The sequence below is a fragment of the Octodon degus genome, unplaced genomic scaffold, assembly GCF_000260255.1.
Source record: "Octodon degus isolate 3935 unplaced genomic scaffold, OctDeg1.0 scaffold00540, whole genome shotgun sequence".
In the NCBI taxonomy this organism is placed as follows: Eukaryota; Metazoa; Chordata; class Mammalia; order Rodentia; family Octodontidae; genus Octodon; species Octodon degus.
The window spans coordinates 13067-35166 of record NW_004525116.1 but is presented as its reverse complement, the minus strand read 5'-3'; the positions used below and the strand labels follow the sequence as shown (position 1 = coordinate 35166).

Here is a 22100-nt window from a genome sequence, read left to right as displayed (position 1 = left end):
GAGCAGAATACCTTGCCAGAGGGGCAGAGTTAGTTCACTTCCATGTGGCATAGCATGAAGAAGCAGAGCACAGCAGCCAGACCCAAGCCGTGCACATCTGGATGAGTTCAAACTTGGTAGATCCAGAACCAGTAACCTGAGACACTATGACAGACAAGATCTATGACAGCATCCTCTCTCTTTCTCTTTTGACTGAGAGATGAGGTAACAGGTAACCAGGGTGAACTAGTCCGCCTGGAAGACCCCAAGTAAATCAAGGGGAGGTGATCAGACAGAACTTAGGGGAACTAATTTAATACAAATTCTCAATTTAATACCTGCTTAGCTACATAGACATAATGTTAGCTCTTGCTGTCTAAAATACAAACCCATTAGCTACAAAAGTTTGTCAACTGCTAAATATCACTATCCATTATTAGTATTCCTAATTGTAGTCCTGTAAATGCAAAATTTAACTGCCTTAACCATATAATTTCTCTTTGGTAAGAATTTTGGTAGGTGCTAAGGTTATAATACCATGAAACCTCTACATTGAAGGTCAAAGAACAGTGCTATACATAATGACAAAATGCAGGAGCAAAATGCATTCTCAGGTCCCCGAACCCAGAACAAATGCAGGAGACACTAGCATAGAAGAAATTGGGAATCACACAGCTGAAATCTCTGAATTAATAGTGTCTGAAGCAAAAGAAACAGCTGCAAAAATGCATAGATGAAATCAGATGAGAAATAATCCCTGAAATAAGAAAAAAAAATAAATGTGTAATTGTTTTTTAACAATCTATAGAGATTTAAATTTTAGAATACCCATGGTTGTTGGAAAAGAGTAGTTCCATTTTATATCTAAGGTATGTGATATTCAGACAGATAGTGATGTTTAGATTAGTTGCCTCTGTTACAGAGTAATGTAACATTAAGCTTCTCTTCTGCATGTTTAACAACTAAAATTTGCAAACCAAAAATTAGAAAGCTAGATGGACTAAAAAGATAGCCAATATGTTGGCTGTAGTTCTTCAAGGTCAATGAGTACTAAGGACATAGAACCTCTGCTGTGATATCCTGAAGCTCAATTGTGTCCCAAATTTTCTAATCAAGATTACAGGGGTCACAGAGGAAAGTGATCAATGATGTATATTGTGCCTAAGGAGAGTCATCTAGAGAGAAAAAATTATCTCTGTCTTTCACAGAGAGTACTGATACTGTTTAGACAAGATATCATGTCTACATCTTATCCTCTGAACAATTACTATGAAGACAACTATATGCAATATATTAATTATTGTAACTTCTACTAACCTGTTTTGAAACTGTTTCATTGTTATTTTATCTTTCTTTCTAATTAAATGAATAAAAATATAAATAAATAAATGAATAGAAAGCTAACAAAATTAAGACTATTGCAAATATTAACTTATAAATCATTCTGTAGACTAGTTATGTTCCTTTACCTTTGGTAAGACACAGATTTGAATGACCATATATTTATATTTAGGTGTTTCTGAAATTTAAATTTTTTTACTGAAGAAATTATATCATAATGAATTCCCAATAATGTATTGACTATTTTGTGGTTTAACATTCTAGTCAACTCTTGGTTTTATCAGTCTGTCTATTATGTGTCTCATATTTTATTACAAATTTACTATTTCTTTGAAGATAAATTACATTAAGAATTATTGTCATGTTCTAATTGACCATTTGTGTATCTTACTGGTGAAATGCGATTTGAAATTTTTAGGTATGTTTTAATATATCTAGGTTTCTTTCTTTAGAAAGGATTCTTTATTTTCTAGACCAAATGCTTTATCAGATATGTATTTTTGCAAATGTGCTCTGCTACTATGTGGATTACCTCTTCAGTCTGTCAGTCCTCTCTTTTTATAGTATAGTTTCAGTTTTCAAACTATAAAATGTATATTTCAGAACTGTATAAATCACCATATTTGTGTGGTTCAATTTATGACACTTTTCCTGTCTATGATCCATAATTTATGACTTCTGCCTAATAAATCTTTCCCACAGCCAGCTGCTTTTTGTCCTGCTTTCTTTCGTTTTTTCTTGTACATTGTTATTAGTACTTGTCTATATTACATGATTACATTACTCATGGAGAATTCATACATTGACACAATATGTTTTGTATACCTTCCTCCCAACTCCAGCTATCTCCTTATTTTTTTCTTCAATTTTAAATAGCACTTGAAAGTAGACATCATAGAAGAAATAGCAAGTGATCAAAGCCTTCAAAGAAAAGAGGGAAAAACTATAAGCATGTCTAAGGAAGGAACCTCAGGTGGGAAAAAGCAGACTCTAAAGGTCCAAGGTGACATTAATTGGTTGTATTGAAAAGCCACAAGGTGCATAGTGAGTTTGAATGTCACTAGATGAAGTCAGAGACAATCACAGAGATCCAGGGAAAATCTTGGGCATGGATTTTAATTTGAGTAAGATGGAGAAGGTTTTGAGTAAAGGTGACATAGTGTGGGCATGAATTCAAAGATAATATAATTAGTATTCTGAGAATAGATTTTAGTATAGAAAAGGATAAAATGGTAGTAAAATATTAATTATTCAGCTTTTATGACCAGGAAGGAATTTGTGCTAACTCGATAAATGTGCTAATAATGGAGTAATAAGTAGTCTGATGTTGTATACATGTTAAAGCTAGAGCCCTCAGTTACTGTAATTTCTATTTTTAGTTAGGAGCCAAGGAGAAAAATCACAGATATATCAAATACTGTGTCTTTCATCAGAACAATTAAAAGAATGAGTTACAATTAACTGAAAGTTAACCGTTGAAGGATGTGTGTGTGTGTGTGAGTGTGTGTGTGTGTGTGTAACAGGAGTTCATCTGAACAAGTAGTTTGCTAAGCTGCATAGAACTGTTCAAGGTAGAATTACACATACAAAGTTAGGCTTACTGAAATAGGCTGAAAATGAGAAGTTAGGAGCTGGGTACCTCATAAAGTCATGAGCCCATGTAAAAAGTACAAAAGGAGAAGTTTTATGGAGAAAAAAGAAACAAAGACTATATCCTAAGTAGTGAAAAATTTTGAGGCACTTCTGCAAAGATAGAGTGGATGAATGTTTTTAAGGATGGATGGATGGAATAAAGATACTGGTAAATAGAATGGCGTTTTACCTTAATGTGTGGAACTTCACTGTGTGGCTAATTTTCAACTTTTACTGCATGAATATTTTTAGAAAAATATCATTGCTACTGGAAAACTTTTTAAAAAACTTCTCTTTGTACCTATAGCCACTTGTGTGGGTGGTTTTATTAGTTTTTGTTTGGTATTATGTAGCTTCAAAAATATTTTGTGATATGTGCTATGAATTTAAAAAATACATTCTAATTAAAGATAAACTACATATTGACAGTGTTAAAGGCTTACAAATGTACTGTTATCTGAAATATAAGCCCTTAAATTTTATTCTATTGCTTCTTTACAAACATTTTACATATTTTAATATAATTGTTTCAGTAGGAAACAATTCTCTCCTGTTTTCTTTAAATTTTGCATATATAAAGAATTTTGAGTCAGTGGGGTAGATGAGATTAGCCATATGTGTGAGTCAAGACTTTCTCCACATGTATTACAAGAGCTATATGTTGAAAAATGGAAAGTCTTCTAGTCTTCTAATGTAATTATCTTGGAGAGTATATTGAAGTTCAATTGAATACGTGTGTGGGTCTACATTTTATTGTATAGTCAGTTTCATTGATCATATGTCTTTATGTTAGTATCACATGATCATTGTAATCACATAATATATGTTCAAATCTATTTACCTGTATCTAAATTATTCTGATCTATTTCAAATATATTCATCTACTTTTAATTGCTTTTGTGATTCTATTTGCATTGAATTTCTACATGAATTATACAGCCAATTTGTCTGTTTTTAAAGAAAAGTGTATTGTGATTTTTATTTTAACTATGTTTATAACGCAAATTTAGAATGCTTACTTTAGATCTTTACAATCACTACATATGATCCTTCGTTCTATCTTTCTTTCTTTCATCTTTCTTCTTTAATTTTTCCTCTGTGGTCTTGTTTGATTTACTCAATTTTTCTTTTTTTTTTTTGGAGTGTCTCCAAGTATTTTTTTTTCAAAATTATATTGATAAACAGCAATGAGACAGTTTCAAATCAAATTGGAAGTACCAATTCAACAAATAATACACTGCATATATTCTTCTTAGTGGTTAATTGCTGTACAAGATACGGATTTGAGATCCTATTTACAAACACCATTAGAACAAATCATTCTATTCATTAAGAGAATACAACTATATATCTATCCTAACCACTTTAAATACACAGATACAAAATGGACATTCATCTGTATACCCTATTTTTTCGAAGTTCCGTTATTGAATATTATAGGTGTGTAAACTCAGCAAAATATTCCAAAAGAGTCCAGTAGCCCATAATAGCATTGGGTCTTCTGTTTAACTGGCAATGTCAGAAATTGTTGACCTGAGTCCCCCACAGCTCAACATAACAGCATGGCTTTCCTTCCTATATTTCATCTTCATACTTTTCTACTGGATGGTTAAGACCAAGGTAAAGCAGGACCTGTGCAATAAGGGTTGTAGCTTTTTGGTCTGAGAAGGTCAGTGAAATCCCCTCAGGATTTATCCTGAGATCCTGTACCTCAGATTGTAGAACCTTTGTCAGTGCAGCCATGTGGATGAGTCACGGCCATTGCTTGGCCAGTGTGCTCTTTGTGAATCAATTTTTCTTTCATTTTTAGTGTAGTTAAATATTTCATACTTTTAAGGACTTTTATATAACTTTTGTAATTTCAATTTGTACTTTTTTGCTGTTATGTAAAACTTTCTTTAATACCATTTTGCAATTTAAAACACAATCTTTATATCTTACTATCTTAGATTCTTATACCCATTTTACTATTCTTTTTTTATTTCTAGGGATTTTCTCCATAAACAATTTTTAACTGCGTAAAAATAGTTCTACTCCTGTTTCAATTTAATTGCCTTTTATATTTTTGTTTACTTCCTTTCACTATGAATTCCAAGACAACATTGAACTAAAATAATAAAAACAGATAATTTTGATTTATTCTGTGTGGTAATTATAACATCATTCAAAACAATAACCATTGCTGAATTCCTAATATTTTGTTTACTGACATTTTGTATCATTCCTAACACTTTTGCATTATGTTGTATTCTTTAAGAAAACAATTTATATGTTCCTTTTTTTTTTTTTTTTTTTTTTTTTGTACTTTAGGGAAAGATCTTCAGGGCATCCAGGGTCTCACTACAAGATCAGACTCATAGTGATATACCTGTTTATAGCCTCCCAAGTGCTGGGATTACAGGTGCACACTACCAAGCCCAGTCTAACAATTTGTATATTTAATGGCCCAGAAAATACTTTCCTTTGTAAACACCTTATGTGTACATGATGAAAAGACAACTGTATCAATCTTATTTTTATTGTTAGGGTCATAAAACTTTTAGTAGCTTTTCTACTTTTTTATTTTTTTATATATTTAGAAAAAGGTCTAAAGAGTCTCACTACACAGATCAGACTCGTAGTGATCTTCCTGCTTTCAGACTCCCAAGCACTGGGATGATAGGAGCATGCCACCAGGCCTAGTCTCGATCTCTATCCCAGTGCACCCTAGGTGCAGGGCCTGTATAGCAGATTAGAGATGGAACTCCAAGCCCCTGTGTCTGCCTCAGCAGGTGCTTTAATCTGCTGAGCTATCTTGCCAACACTAAAGGATCAGCATTTTTGAAACAGAAAGTAAATATCTCACGGTACCCTTTATTTGACTTATTTATCTTTCCTCTTTCATTCTCTTGGTAAAGGAGAAATAGCAGAGATAGATTCACTTAAGGCAAGAAACTGCATAATTTTTTTAACCTCCACCCATCTTGCCTTCAGAAGAGGATTAGAGGAGATTATTGTACAGAGTCATTTGGGACACAGAATAAAGGAGAATGGGAAAATATGAACTGGTGTACATGAGAAGAGTTTATAGAAGGTCAAAAGAGATAAAGAAAATAAATAGCAAAGTGTGTGTAGAAATAGTTAAAGTAATGAATGACAACTATAAAGATGTTAAACATATGCATTGAATCAAGTGCCTTTTTACACAAAATCCAATAATGATCTGAAAGTTGTATAGCATTTCAAATTTCTTGGGTCCTGAGCTCAATCCCCGGTAATGCAAGAGAAGGAGACAGAGAGAGAGAGAGAGAGAGAGAGAGAGAGAGAGAGAGAGAGAGAGAACAAAAGAAAAGCTGTTGATAATTGGGCTTCCTACAACACTCCAAACTCATCTTTTTAGCTCCCAGATCTAATATCAAAGTTTAATCAGATGGAAACTCATGTAGTTCATTGAGAATATAACAGGTCATGTCAGATAAAAATAATGTCTTTGAATGTATTTGGGCAGATATTCTGATCTTTCAGATCATCTTTTCCCAAATCATATTCTGACTCAGTTAATTTCACATATAATTATTGAGTACAATCTAAATCTCTAAGACTTCACTGGAAATTTGGAACATATCATGGAAATTTAAAAAAATCTGTCCTCATGAAACATGGTATTTGTATAATATATTCCTCATTATACGAATTCTCATATTTTAAAGCAACCTATGTAATGATCCTCTTTATGCAACATAATTTGAATACTTACAAAGCCAAAACCAGATCATTGTTTGCTTGAGAAAAGTTTATATGCCAGGTGCTATTTAATCATATATTTCTTTCTAACCTCATCAATATCAGAGTTCCTTGTAAATTAAAATATTCAAAGTATATTTTGCAATATCTTTGACTAAACAAATTAATGCATGAAACATAATTGCAATTGATTTTTGTATGTTTTTCATGTAACTGTAAAGATATTTCTAGTGAACACAACAGATGAATATATATAGCCATATCATAATGCATACTTATACCGCATAGATGATAGATAGACAGATATAGATAGATGATAGATAGATAGATAGATAGATAGATAGATAGATAGATAGATAGATAAAGTAGATAATACAGAGAGAAAAAATACTAGATGAAGCTAAAAAGACAAAATCTCCCTATTCACTTTCAGAATTTTACTCAAGTACATTATTTAACCTTCCTAAATTTTGACTTTTTCTAAAAGTTTAAAAAGTATGAGGATTAAGAGATAGCACATAGAAAAATATAGCCAAGAATTACACAAAAAAACAAATAAAATATTTCCCTCACCTCTTTCTTCCTTATTTTGTTATTTCGTTCTTACCTGCCTTCCTTCTTTGCTTGCTTGCTTTGTTTTTAACTATAAAAACAGGCTCTACAGTCATTCTAGGTTACCAAAATGTTTCTGTTAAGGCCTCAAGTGGACACAATCTTGTCTATTCCTCCAGGTGCTTTCCCACCATTTCCCACCTATTCTTTACACTGCTATGTATAGATACATATAGATTTCAAAAGATCTCTACAATTTTGGACTGAAGCTTAAATAGAAAGGCATAACTGTTGCCATCTTCCAGATAGCCTAAATGTATTCCAAAGATTTCAGATAATTTAGCTTCTTCCGTCCCTTTCTGAAATTCAGAAGACTGAATCTCAAAATGAAAGATTTTCACATTTCTGAAAACATAGGTCTGCTGGGTAGAACACTGCAATTGTCTGGTCTCCAAAACAAAGATGAAGACCTTTAAGAATATGCTTAAGTAATGTACCACAAATGGCACATTAGTGTATTACATGTCTTCCTCTCATTCTCTAAAAATTTCAAACCAGCATGAGAGGACTTACTACTTCAGTCCTCAAAAGGATAGACATTGTCCTTCTACTGTTTCACCTGGCCAGCTAAAACCCTTATGTCTTTTACTAGTAGCATCTTTTTTTGTTGTTAAGTTTTTTTTTCTTTTTCTCAGTACTGGGGATTGAATTCAGGACCTTGCACTTGCCAAGCAAACACTTGTTCTACTGAGCTATCTCCCCAGCCCCTACAACTATTTTTCTAGTAACTACTGTTAGTATCAGTGGCTTAATTGTTATTGTTTGGTACCCTGGAGAGCCACTACTATATTGCTTCTGACACAAATTCGGCCTCTGCTCAATTAACATCTAAAATCCCTGGGTGGATGGACTTCAAGCCTCTTCTACCAAATAATAAATCATGAGCAAGATTCAGGAGAGTATATTTTTTCTCATCTTGGACTCCTGAGAGATGAGACTCACTCCCTCATGAGACAACTAGACATTGTCAGAAAAAAACTGATCTTTGGTCTTTTTCCTATAAGTTCTGCTTTTTTATCCTTTGGTTAGAAGCAACAAGGTCCTTACTCTTTAACTCTTAAGCCATAAACTGTATTTCAAGGGAATAAATAGATTTTCAGAATGGGCAGGTAAAATAATTGATGAGGCCTATCAGATCTTGGGATAATGTTAAAGAGTAAAATTGGGAACCAGGACATCAGGGGAGTACTCAATTGCAGAAACCAGAAGCATCATATACGCATTTTGTACATTCACAAGCATGTATTTAGGATCTAGTTTCTGTCATGAATTGTGTTGCATTCACACGATGCAAGGTCAAACAATTGACATTCTCTATCTTCAGAAACTAAACCCCCATTCAAGGCAAAACACAAGGCACTGACTTCAGAGTCCTGTGATGCTGGTGAAGAAAGGAAGATTAATGTTTACATCACTAGGGTGACATGAAGAAATTAATCGTAAGTGAGATGGTAGAAATCAGCAACTTCATGGGGAAAGTTACACTGGAATGAAGTTTTGGAATCTGAAAAATGTGTAGAGAAATAATTAAGAACACATAAATTTCAGGGCCAGTGAGATAGCTCAGTGGACTAAAGTGCCTGCTTAGTTAAGCTTAGGCAAACACAGGGACCATGGTTCAAGCCAAATGCTACACCAATGTGGCCCCTGGGGCTGGCTGAAGAGGCCAAGTCTGGGTGGGTGTATTGGTGTCAACACTGGGGAGGCTGAAAGCAGGAGTGCTGCCGTGAGTCTGAGTTGCATAGTGAGACATTGCAACAACCAAATACATTTAAAAGAAACATAAATAAATCTTAGTGAAATATAAAACTCAGGAAAAATTAAACAATGCAGAAATTCAGACAGTAACATGTTAGTATGACTTTTAATTTAAAGAGGTATAATTTACCTTCAAATCTGTTAAGAACTATTTAAGATTTTGTAAACTGAAATGTTTTATGATATTTTTATTTTAGAAAATGATGTTCACAAAGAATAATAACTCCTTAGTGTTGAGGATAGACTACACATTATTGTATATGTAGCCTGACTGCCTGTGAGGACATGACTAATCATCACCTGATTCAGGGTAAAGATAAAGAGCAAGCTGGAGAACAGAAGTGGGCAGATGAGAAGGCCATTCGCAAGGCGGGCAGCTTGGTCACGTGAGGAACTCTACAGGGAACGGAACTAACAACTCATGCTTAACATACAAACTCACGGATCATGAAATTCAAATTCATTGAGGAGAAAGATGAGAAAAGACAGCTGTGCCCCACCGCAGAAGGAAAAAGTGCAAAACTAGACAGATGAGATTGCATCGAGCTTACAAAACAGAGCAAAGGAACAGTAATCAGAGCAAAGAGGCTACCTACGGTTGTGTGTTATGAGTCGGTGCCGACAGAAACGATGAGAAGATCCGATGAATATAGCTTCAGAGGTCTCAGTGAGATTAGTCTCTCTGGATGTGAGCCCAGAGCCTCAGAAGCATCTCACATTTATTGAGGGATAAAGGTAGCTAAGGAATGTGCATAATTACCTTCATGAACACAAACTACTTTCTCTATGGACTTCCACCATTTACCTAACGCTAGCTTTACACAAATGCTAGCTGATAACATCCCAAGCAAAAGAATAAAGAACAGGGTTGTTATCTGCAGCCTTGAATCCCAGCTTGCAGGGATTTACAAGTGAAAGATAGCAGCTCTCCTTGGGCTCTGTGTATTGCTCCTTGTTCCCTTGGGACATTAAGCTTATGTCTCATATCTATATTTCTACAAACTACGGAGTAGGAGCATGCATTTGGTAACTATGTATATCTTAAAGGGTTCACATCCAAAATATATAATTCACTGCCATCTAGCATTTGAATTCTTGAAGCAGGACAAGGAAATTTAAAGAGTCAAACTATAGAAGCAAAACTAGAATGATAACAGAAGGCTATGGGTGGGGAAAGAGGTTTATACAATGTGAGGAAATGTTGTTCAAAGGGTACAGAAGATTAGTTAATGTAATATGGACCATGACAATGTATTTAATAGCAATGTAGGGCTAGGGAGATAGCTTGGCTAAGTGCCTGTCCCAGGCAAGCACAAAGACCCAAGTTTGATCCATAATACAGCATGCTATGCTGGCATGGAATCGGGCATGTTGGTACACACCTATAATCCCAGTGTTTGCGAGTCCGAGGAAAAAGGATCACTTCAGTCTGAGCTGTATGGTTGGAACCTGTACCAAATAAATTAATAATGTGTTGAAAGCTGACAATAGATTTCAGGTGTTTTCATTACATAAAAAATATGTATTCAAGGGGATATACTTGACAATTAGATTCACTTAGCCATTGCATAATGCATTCTTATGCTAAAACATTGTGTTATACCAGCAAATACATAGAATTATTTATTTGCCAATTAAAAATATTAAGAACTTAAACTGAGCTTGTTTTCCTCCAAAACTTCGAGATCTTTGTTGTCTCTAGTTACCTATGTGTTGTTTTCGCCAATAGAATATCACCAGATGATGCTATCTTTTACTGGTGACTCTCATTAAAGTCTAGTTTAAATTCATTAAACATCAATTTCTTTATCAACCAACTCCATACCATCCAATCTACATTAGATGTCTTTCAGTTTTCCCTCTTCTGACCTGTACATGTAATGTTCCTTCAGATATTAAATTTGAATACCTGGCAAGTAATTTTTCTCGGAGTTTATCTGCCTACTGGGGGACACTTGAATCAGACCACAATAGATGAGGATGGAGGTCCAACATATTTTATTCGTAATAGATTTCCAGTTGCTAAAGTGCTACCTGAGAGTACTATCTGACACATATTTAACAAAGAATATAAACTATGAAATGATAAAATGTGTCTGCATGTTATGACAACACAAAGGGAGAAGTCTTTAATCCCATCAGTGGGTGCAGTAGGCACAAGAGAAGTTTAAAGTGAGAGCCAGTGCTTCTTACAATAGATATGTTAAGCAAAGGAGAGTAGCTAGGTGAGAAGGAAACAACAGCACATGTGAATACAGTGTCATCTCTCTTTGGAGGTCAGACAATAGTTGGTTAGCTTCAGAGTATAGAGTCAGCCAGAGAAGGAAAATGGGTATTATAAAGCTTGGAAACACTAATTGTAGACAGTTAGGTAGAGAGTTCCTGTAACTTAAAGTTAATAAAAGACATTTGACATTTTATATGACTAAGGGAGCTAGTGGAAAATATTTCCATGGACTTTCTGGTAATTCTTAGAATCAAGCTTTCTGTCTAACAATATAAATTCAACCCTTTTAATTGGAATTATTTGAAATATTTTAACAATTCATGAAATATTAGTAACATATCAGGGGAGAAATAATAAAGATATTTAGGAATAAATGTGGGGGCTAAAAAAAGATAAAATGGGAAGGACAAACATAAGCATAGGGTGATGATAAAAGACAGACAGTCTAATCTAAAATAAATAAACTAAACCTACATAAAGACACAGATGTCGCAAGGAGAAGATTTAAGTCTTAGATGGGTCTCAAACAGTCATTTCAGAATTGATAGAGTGAAGGTTGATGGTTTTTGTCAGGAAAGGGAGGATGGAGAATAGCCAGATTTCTGACTCTGTTCATTGTTACTACACAGTTTAATTTTTGCTTTCCTCAATTGTTCCCGTCACATGTATCAAGTTTTGCTCTCAGGTTGATCTATGAGTGAACAATAATTACTACATTTAATAATAATTAGCATTTTGACAAATTAAATGGTCCCATTTCTGTCTTCTCAAACTTGTTAGAATACTACTAAAAGGAGAATGGCAAAATACTGAATGTACTTTAATTTCATTGTTATCTTTAAAATGATATTCTTTACAGGACAATAGGAAAAATAAATGAAAAAATATGCAAAACACATTTTTCCAGTGCATAGCAATAGACAACAGATAAAAATTGCTGATTTAATTAATGGAAGATGAAGTCTGTCCCAGTGTTCTCTGAAGGGCTGACTTGAATTCCTTATTTCTCAGACTATAAATCATGGGATTGAACAATGGAGTGAGGATGGTGTAAGATACAGATATTAGAGTGTCTTGACTTGAAGAATAATTGGTCTTGGGCCTTAAGTAGATAAAAGATGCACAACCATAGTGAACAATGACCACGATGAGATGGGAGGCACAGGTGGAGAATGCCTTGTATCTTCCAACAGAGGATGTAATTTTTAGAATGGCCAAGATAATGTAGACATAGGAGATCAGGATAAGTATCAGTGGAATCACTAAGACAAATACACCAAGCATGAATATGACCAACTGACTGAGGCGGGAGTGGTAAGATGCTAGTTTGAGGACAGGGGAGATATCACAGAAAAAGTGATGGAGCTGGTTGGAAGAGTGGAAGGGCAAGTGAAATACCAGGGAGGTGGTGACCACAGAGACAGTGAAACCACAGACACAGGCAACAAATACTAGTCCCACACATACACCATGTCCCATGAGCACTGTGTAGTGCAAGGGTTTACAGATGGCCACGTAGCGATCATAGCCCATGGCTACCAGCAGGAAGGAGTGAGAGCAGCCGAGAAAGAGGAAAGTGAACATCTGGATGGCACAGCCCAGGAAGGAGATAGTCTTTTTCTCAGCCAACAAGTCAACCAGCATCTTGGGCACAATCACAAATGTGTAGCAAGTCTCAGAGCAGGACAGAACAGACAGGAAGAAGTACATGGGGGTGTGAAGGGCTCTGTCCAGCACAATGGTGGAAATAATAATGGCATTGGTGCCCAGAGTGAAAAGGTAGACGAGTAGAAAGATAACAAAAAGCAGCCTCTGGAGGCTGGCCAGAGCTGAAAAGCCCAGAAAGACAAAATCTCTCACCATGGTGTCATTAATCCACTCCATACTTCAGTACAGCAGAGTCATGGACAGAGGAGGAGTCCAGGATCCATGAGGAAATGCAGACATATACAGGAAACACAGTATGAAATTTGCTGGTGGCATGCATTTCTAGATATTTAGTAGTGTTCTTTCATATCTATGAATGGTAAAAGAAAAACTGACTTTAAATATGAACCAGAATAACTGGACTCAGTTGGGATCCTTCCTCAAATATGAAGAACAGGTTATCTCTCTTGCCAACAATTCTGAAATGAAAAGTTCTCTGCTTCTTCTTTCACAATCATTATTGTCCTTTTCTTGCTCAGTATAGTCCTAAGGTTGCCAAGTCTACAAAAATGAAAATATATTGTTAAGTACAATTATCTGAATTTGATCAGCATTTGGAGCAATACAATTAATAAAGTTCAGTGTGAATACTATAACAAACTGTAGTAGCCTCAGTTTCCCCAACTATAAAATGCAAAGAAAGAAGGAAAATTAAGTGGTTTAAGTTAAAGCAGGAAGGAAGTAACAATGACTATATTCCCGAACACACTAAAAAAGAAAAGCCTCATTTCTGAGAACCTCATTAACATGAAACTGATTAGCAACACTACTTAAGATCCTACAGTACACACTGAGTCTAATGTGGCACAGAAGATAATATTAATATTTAAAAATATTTCTCTGTTTAATAAAAGAAGGACAGAGTGAGACTTACCACCTTTGAGACATTTTGCAATGCTCTTACATTTTCTCATTTTGATATACCTCAGAGAAACTTAGAGATAGATGCATTGTAGAAATGGATCAGATCTTGCCAGTGAATGTGGAGGACAGTACAATTGAGTACTTGAACTGTTTCTGCTTCCCTTTTATAAATGATCAATTTTATATCCTTTATATATTACTACACAGATGAGACTCTATACCATTTTGTTACTAAAAGCAATTTGTAAAATGGTAAAAATATTTGATTTTAAATTCACTATTAGGCCGAAGATTAGCACAATTTTGCACAGGAACATTTTCCAACTGCCTCTTCTAGTAAGTAAAGTTTCTATAGATGCAAAACTATTTAGTACCTATTCTTTGTTTATTTACTTATGAAGCTTCACACCATTTCATGTTAAGGCATTATCCCCATCAGTCATCAAAATTTTTGTTTTTGCATTTTCTAGCATCATTATGCTTTCTAGTCCTTAATCTAAACTATTGGACATTTCTGAAATGCAGTGCATCTAATCCCTAGAATTTGGAAAGTTTATTTTTTCTTCCTTAGTACAAAGTCCAACAATTGATAATTTATACATTGTATTTGCAAATCTATAGCATTATTTATCACTATTCCTTACTATAATAGTATTATATATTACTCCATATATTATATATTACTCTCTCTATATATATTACTCTATATAATATATAATAGTATTATATATTACTCTTATCACCAATTATTCTTATACAATATCACTATTATGTATAAAATTAAAGTGTAAAAAAAATAGTCTGCATCACTTGTATTTCCATTGCAAAATTTCCCCATGTGATGCCTTTTTGTAGGCACATAGACATTATCAATTATACAACTCACTGGATAATCTAAATTTATGGCCATTGGTTATCTTTCTTTTGTCACATTCCCAAAAGATTTTCATCCAGTGTTACTTATTATTTACACACTGCTTACTGTCCCATTTACTTACTATAGTATAAAAATAAACCACAAAAGTAGAAATTATCTGATTCTGATATAATATCTGAATGTATTAATACCAAGTAAACAAAATTTGATTATTTGTCACTTACGTTTGAACATCCAGTCAGCTGACTCCAGACATATGGGATTTTATGTAACATTAATACAACCCCATAGACTAATTGAATGGCGCGATGTGCTTTCACTTTTAATGATGCACAGAGTTGCAGATCTCCAGTCATCTGAGAAGACAGCCCTATCTGCTTCAAGTAACATCAGGAACCAGATACAAAGGAGAAAAATAGTTCTCTTCAAATCGATTATACATAAGTTATAAAGTGAATATGAAGGATTCCTCAATGTGAAGTGCAAATGACTTTATTTTTAAGTTTCCCTTTTTGTGACTTTGGGAGAGTTACTTGCACGAATTGTTTTATTACTTTACATAAAATTGAACAACACTGAGTAAGCAGTAATGAAATCAACTCTTAGGATGTATGGAAGACACTGCAGCAAAGGCTCCTTAAGTAATAATTTGCAAAAGTGGCTCTGACTTACCATAGCAAGCAAGTGTTATGATCTGTAGCAACCTGTCTAACCTGGAAAGCTAGACTCCCTACTTTACATGGCCTTAAAAAACGTTATGATGACATTCCATCACTGACATAGAATTCAGATTATTAACCTTGCAGATGATACTTCTGATTTGTGTATTTCTGGCTTCTCAGACATTCCTCTTGATTTTCTTTAAATTAGATATAATTAGAAGCAGCATTTGTGGGTTTCTGTATGTTCTCAAAAGATGAACAATTTACACAGATTTAATGTTCTCAAAATTTGAGAAATTCTAATATTTATCTTCCCCAAATCAATTAATGAATCAAAATAAATAATATAGACACACTCCAATAGTAAAGCAGTGAAATATTTATCTTCTTATTTACACAAGAAAAAAATTGAACATCTCCAAATGGCCTAACTAAAATGCTGTTTAATTAATAGATTTCCATTAGAACTAAAAGTGTACATCCAGCTGAGATAAGTGAGGGAGGTGAGAAAAAAGGTGAAGTTCATGGCTCATTTAAACCATGGGTCAACTAACTGAATAGAAAGAAAACCAAAAAAGGAGAGGACAGGTCTAGCTAGAAGTCATAGTGGCCCAGTATTACTACCTAGGAAAATTCAGAGCACCATAAAGAACATTCATTCCCATTCACTGTGAACATCTGTGGTGAAAGATAACCACTGATTCAATTTTATACTTGCCACTTACCAGAAATGGCACCACTAAATTCCATAGGAACAAGGAAGAGGTTTTCTGAAGCGCTAACTATCCCTCAGTTCTGAGTCTCACAAAACACCAAAAGAAATTTATTCATATTGCTCAGTAAGAACCCCCACTGTTTTCATCATGCCAAGTCTGTGAGAAGCAGGTACTCAATATTAGTTTTCCCTGGTAAAGTAGAGTCTCAGCAACCCAGTGGAATCTGAAGAAATGGCAAAAGCGAGAGAAGCTGCCTGGAGACAGAAAGGCTCTGGAACATCAGTGGGGCTGGTCTTTTGTGTTCATCAAGACTCTTGGCTTCTCGAGTTAAGTCACTATTGTAGAGATACTGGTTGCCAGCATTCATTGTGGTTATCAGAAGCATGTGTTGTGATCACTGGACTCCTGAGGCTAGGCTTCACTGCCCTGGAGATATTGTCTTGATTCTAATTAGCAGACAAGTTTATTTTGGAGAATTATTGTCTAGTGTTAGCTTCTCAAAAGTGGTGTTAGGTGAGGAGAATCTGGAGAAGGAGCCATGAGTGTGACAAGTCTGCACATGCACTGAAACTTCAGTCCATCTGTTCTGGGTTCTGAAGGAAAGCCTGCCACAGTTAAAAATGTAGTGCAGCAAAAGAAGGGCTCAATTTTTATGGAATTTTATGTTACAAGATTGACAACTTTGTGCAGTTCCTCTCAACCTCAGTGTCTGTAGGAATAAAAAATGAGCTTAACCATAAATTTATCTTATGGATTCACTGCTCTTAGACAACCTAATTAGAACTGGGATATAAAGTAAAAACCTAAATTTTAACAAAGATTTCAATTCTGGTCGCACTGTCATGAAGTTACTTGTTTTGATATTGCCACAATAACTCCGTACTATATAGTAACTAATTTCATTCTAACTAATATATAATCAATATAATTGCAATGTAATCCCTTCTTAGATTGTGAAATCTACCTGAGGTGTTTTAAAGATGATACAATTTTTAAAAAGGACAAGTATATACAATGTTGTCTTTCCTAGAAATAAGTTTCCTTAGTAATGGAAAGAGCACTCTACTGGTACAGAAAGTGATACATGGAATAATGAGGAGAAACACAGACCTTAGAAACTGTTTTATGCACAGTGTTTTGGGGATCTTTATTCTGTACACAACTGATCTCACAGGTAAGTGACAAAACTCATGATCACATAGCAAATGATGCTGGAAGACTTAGATTCCTGTCTCTGCCCCATCATGCAGAATGGGGGCAGGCTGGTCAAACTATGAAAAGGCTTACTTGGGGCTTCAATATGGGATCAGTTCTGCAACAATGACTGGGACAGCCTGAGATATCTGTCAAAAGTAGTGTATACCATCAACAAGTGACTCTTATTGTCTAATAATAAGAACATAGACATATGAATCAATATGGCAGAGCTAAAATTATTCCTTCTATAATGACCTCTGATGACACTTGCACATAAATTTAAGCCTCATGGTTAAAAGGGATTATTGCCCAAGTAGGTTATTTTCACAGAAAAACACTAGAATGGAATTGAGATTACCCCATGACTGCTACAGTCTTCTATATTCTAGTGCACCAGTAATCTATACGCAGAAATGTACTAGCCAGAATGACTGATTGTATATTTGAGGATGCAAGGATATATATCACAGAGAAGAGAATGAATCATAGGTTTTCTAGTGCATCTCTTATTCACATAGAAGGCAAAAATTAATAAAAGAGTTCTACAATCTAATATGTGAAAAAATTGATGGTTTCCAAGTTTAGTTTAAAAATATTGACTGGTGGAAGAAAAAAATGTATAAACATCAATAACAGTTGTAAAATTACTGAAACAAGAACTGGTGCTATTCTTTTACTTTCTGCCTTTCTTTAGGTTGTTTGCAGTTCATGAACTAATTATATCCTGATTTTTTTTTCTAAGTGGACTGTCTTATATAAAGTGTGTGATGGCAAACCTCATAATTCCATCTTCAAAGAAAATATTAACAATGAATAGTTAACCTGGTTCTCCATTTTTTGAAATTAATATGTCTTCATGAAGCTTTTTTTTGTTTGTTTGTTTTTGGTTTTTGTATTTTAGGGAAGGATCTACAGAGTGTTTAGGGTCTCACTACTAGAATGGACTCATTGTGATCCCTCTGTTTATAGCCTCCCAAGAGATGGGATTATAGGTGAGTGCCACCACGCCCAGTCTCAATTGCCCTCTCAGCATGCCCTGGGGGCAGGCTAGCACTGCAGGCCTTGGGATCAAACACCCAGGCCCTGTGCCTGGGAGGCTATTTGGCAGGCCCTGCATTATATTTATTACTAGTGTTTGAAATTATACATTTACAGAAAGCTGCAAAGGGTTCCACGCTATGCAAAAGGAAACCTTTGTGTTCTATGTTTTCTGATCTTCAGTATCACATGTATGCATCTAAATTCTCAACTATGCTATACTGTTGGAATAAAAAACAAAAGTTTTCCTATCAAAACTCAATAGTCTTTGACCATGTTTTCATGCCATAAGAATTTCACAAATTTCTTCTTATTCACATAGAAGGCAAAAATTAATAAAATTCTTAAGAATTTCATTCATAAGACATTTGGATGATAAAAAAAGTAAGCAAAGAGTTTTGTGTTGTTTAGTTTTGGTCTGTGGTTTGGCACCAGGATAAGCCAGCACTTGCTGATGACAGAGGAGTAGCTTTTGCCCCTGAAGTGAAGATTTCCTGAGGATCTCTCATCTGTGCTGCAGTACCTGTTGATTATAAGAGTTTCCTTTGATGCATACAATTCTGAAGTTCAGTCGGCCTTGTTAACAGTTTATTCTTCTCACCTTCCAACACGTATCTCTCATTGTTACCGGCTATTCAACTCTCTTCACAAATCCATTCGCTTGTCACTGCCCAAACAAAAGGCCATTTATTCTGGTGAAAAGGGAAAAAGCTGATTTAAACAGGTCATTTCATTAGATAGTCAAAGGTGTGGTATTATAAACTGCAAAATGGAATTGTTTCTTTAGGAAGTCATTAATAATACTTTCTCATTATCCACACAGTGAAAATTATCAGTCAGTATCTACACACATTTCAAATTTTAGCCCGCGTTGTACTAGAATCTTATTAAAAATACATATAACTCTATACTTTTGATAACTTTATATGAGTATGCCAATTTTTCCATGACATGTGCAATGCTGTTGCTCTTTTGAATTTTAGATAAGATGAGCGATAAAAATTTTACACTGCCTCCTTTAACATTTCTTTATTATTTAGAAATTAAATATTTTAAATATGTATATTAAATATTCATTTTCTATGCATATCATTTTCTCAATTTTTCACAAATTTTATTATAGATTTGCAAGACTCCTTGGTTCAGGAATTACATTTGGCCTTGTGTTTTAAAAACATTCTATGTTTTCTTTTTATAGGAATATCTTTTGTATGTAAAATTAACAATAACAATGTTTACAACATGGAATATTCTTAAATGTACAGAGTTTGGTGAGTTTTGACAAATGCATACAACCCATCAACAAGCACCCTAATCAGTTTACAGAGCATGTCTATAATCCCTACAAGTTCCCTTCACTCCCTTTGTAATGAATCCTGCCTATCCGTAGCCCCAGAAAAGCGCTAATCTGTTATCTACAGATATTTCCTGGCATATTATAAACTTTCATATAAATGGAATCATAAAATATGTTGACTTATATGTTTTATTTTTTTTGTTTGCACAATAATTTTGAAATTAATTTCAAAAAGTATCAGTTCACTCCTTTCATTGTTTAATAGCATTCAATTTTATGAATAGGCCACATTTCATTCATTTGTTGACCTATTGAAGGAGATTTGGGATATTTACAGTTGAAAACTAATAAAATTAAAACTTTTATAAATATTACCTTATAAGTCAATTTGTAAACAGATATGTTCCTTTACCTTTGGAAAGACACAGATTTGAATGATTATATATTTATACCTAGGTATTTATGAAATTTAATTTTTTTACCAAAGAAGTTGTATCATAATTTATTCTCAACAATAATGTGTTGATAGTTTTTGTTGGTCAATATTCTAGTGGACTCTTGGTTTTATCAGTCTGTCTATTATGTGTCTCATATTTTATTGTCACTTCATTCTTTATTTCTTAGAAGATAAATTACATTAAGAATCATTTTCACGTTCTAAGTGACCATTTCTATAACTTACTGATGAAAGGTGATTTGAAATTTTTGGTTATGTTTTAAAGTATCTGGGTTTTTTCTTTAGCAAGGAGTCTTCATTCTCTAGACAAAATGCTTCATCAGATATATGTTTTTGCAAATATGCTCTCCTACTATGTGGATTACCTCTTCAGTCTATCAGTCCTCTCTTTTTATAGCAGTTTAGTTTTAGTTTTCAAGCTAAAAAATGCATACTTCAGAATTGTATAATTCACCATGTTTATGTGGTTCAACTTAGGACACTTTTTCTATTTATGGTACGTAATTTACGACTTCTGTCTAATAAATCTTTGCCACTGCCAGTTGCAAAGGTTTTTCTTCTGCTTTCTTTAAAATTTGCATATATTAAGAATTTTGAAGGGGCAAGGGAGATAGCTGAGTAGAATAAGTGCTTGCCTGGCAAGCACAAGGGCCTCAGTTCAATCTCTGGTTCTGAAAAAAAAAAAAAATGAGTCAGCTGTGTAGATGAGATTAGCCACACATATGAGCCAAGATTTTTTCCACACGTTTTACCAGAGCTATATGTTGAAAGATTGAAACCTCTCTACTTTTCTAAAGGAATTATTTTTGTGAGATCTTAAAGGTCAACTGAATATATGTGTGTAGGTCTATTTTTTATTGCATAGTCAGTTTTATTAATCATATATCTGTCTTTATGTTAATATCACATGGTCATTATAATCACATAACATGTATTCATATCTATTTGCCTATTTACAATTTATTCCAATCTAGATCAAATATATTCCCCTACTTTTGATTATTTTGGCTATTTGCATTGAATTTCCATATAAATTTTACAGCTAATTTGTCAATTTTTAAAGAAAAATGTACCCTGATTTTTTATTTCAACTATGTTTGTAACCTCAATATATTTATTTAATTATTTTTTTTGGGTGGGACCGGGTATTGAACTCAGGCCCTTGAGTTTGCCAGGGAAGCACTTAGTCTACTGAGCCATCTCCCTGGCCCCTGTAACCCCAATTTTGAATGATGACAACTTCAGGTCTTGACAATGAATACACATGATCTTTTATTTCTTCTGTTTTTCCTTCCTTTCTTCCTTCTTTCCTTCCTTCCTTCATCTTTTGCCTCTGGTCTAACTTGCATTCCTCAACTTTTCTTTCATTTTAGGGTACTTAAATATTTGTATACACTAGTACACTAGTAACTTAGCATACTTAGTGTATTTAAATAATTTTGAAGACTTTTATACACCTTTGTAATTTAAACGTGTACTTTTTGTTGCTATTATATAAATATTTCTTTAATACCAATTTAGAATGTATAATCTTTCAATCTTATTATATTTTACTATCTTATGTTCTCAGACTTGTTTTACCAACCTTTTCTCTATTTCTGGGAATTTTCTTTCCTTTCTTTTCCTTTGCTTTGTAATCAGTAGATTAAGACATTCGTACATTTTAACAATTGCTAAATTCTGATACCCATACCCAGAATAAGCATATGAACATATGAACTTTTAAACATTCAAGTAAAGCTATTCATCATAATTTGCTATACTATTATCGTCAAATTATAGTTACTTTGGAGATTTAAGTCAAATGAGTTAAAGTAAGCCTGTAACATACCTATGGAGCATCTTCTTATATTACACACGCAAATTACCTTTCCATGTAGTCTCTTCACTTTAATTTCAAAGTTACCCAGCTCTGAAGTCACAACTCAAGCACTTATCATAGTCCAAAGAGAAGGGAAAAGCGATGTAACTAGTAGTGGTCTATAGTTTTATATATATGCTATATATCATATA

General features: G+C 34.0%; 1 protein-coding gene across 1 annotated transcript; it reads right to left on the bottom strand.

Moving 5' to 3' along the window:
- Positions 1-12214: 12214 nt before the first annotated feature.
- LOC101568570 (olfactory receptor 10K1-like) lies at positions 12215-13156 on the bottom strand. The gene has a single exon (XM_004648680.1). The coding sequence runs from the start codon at positions 13154-13156 to the stop codon at positions 12215-12217; it is 942 nt and encodes a 313-aa protein (XP_004648737.1).
- Between the last annotated feature and the right edge of the window lie 8944 nt (positions 13157-22100).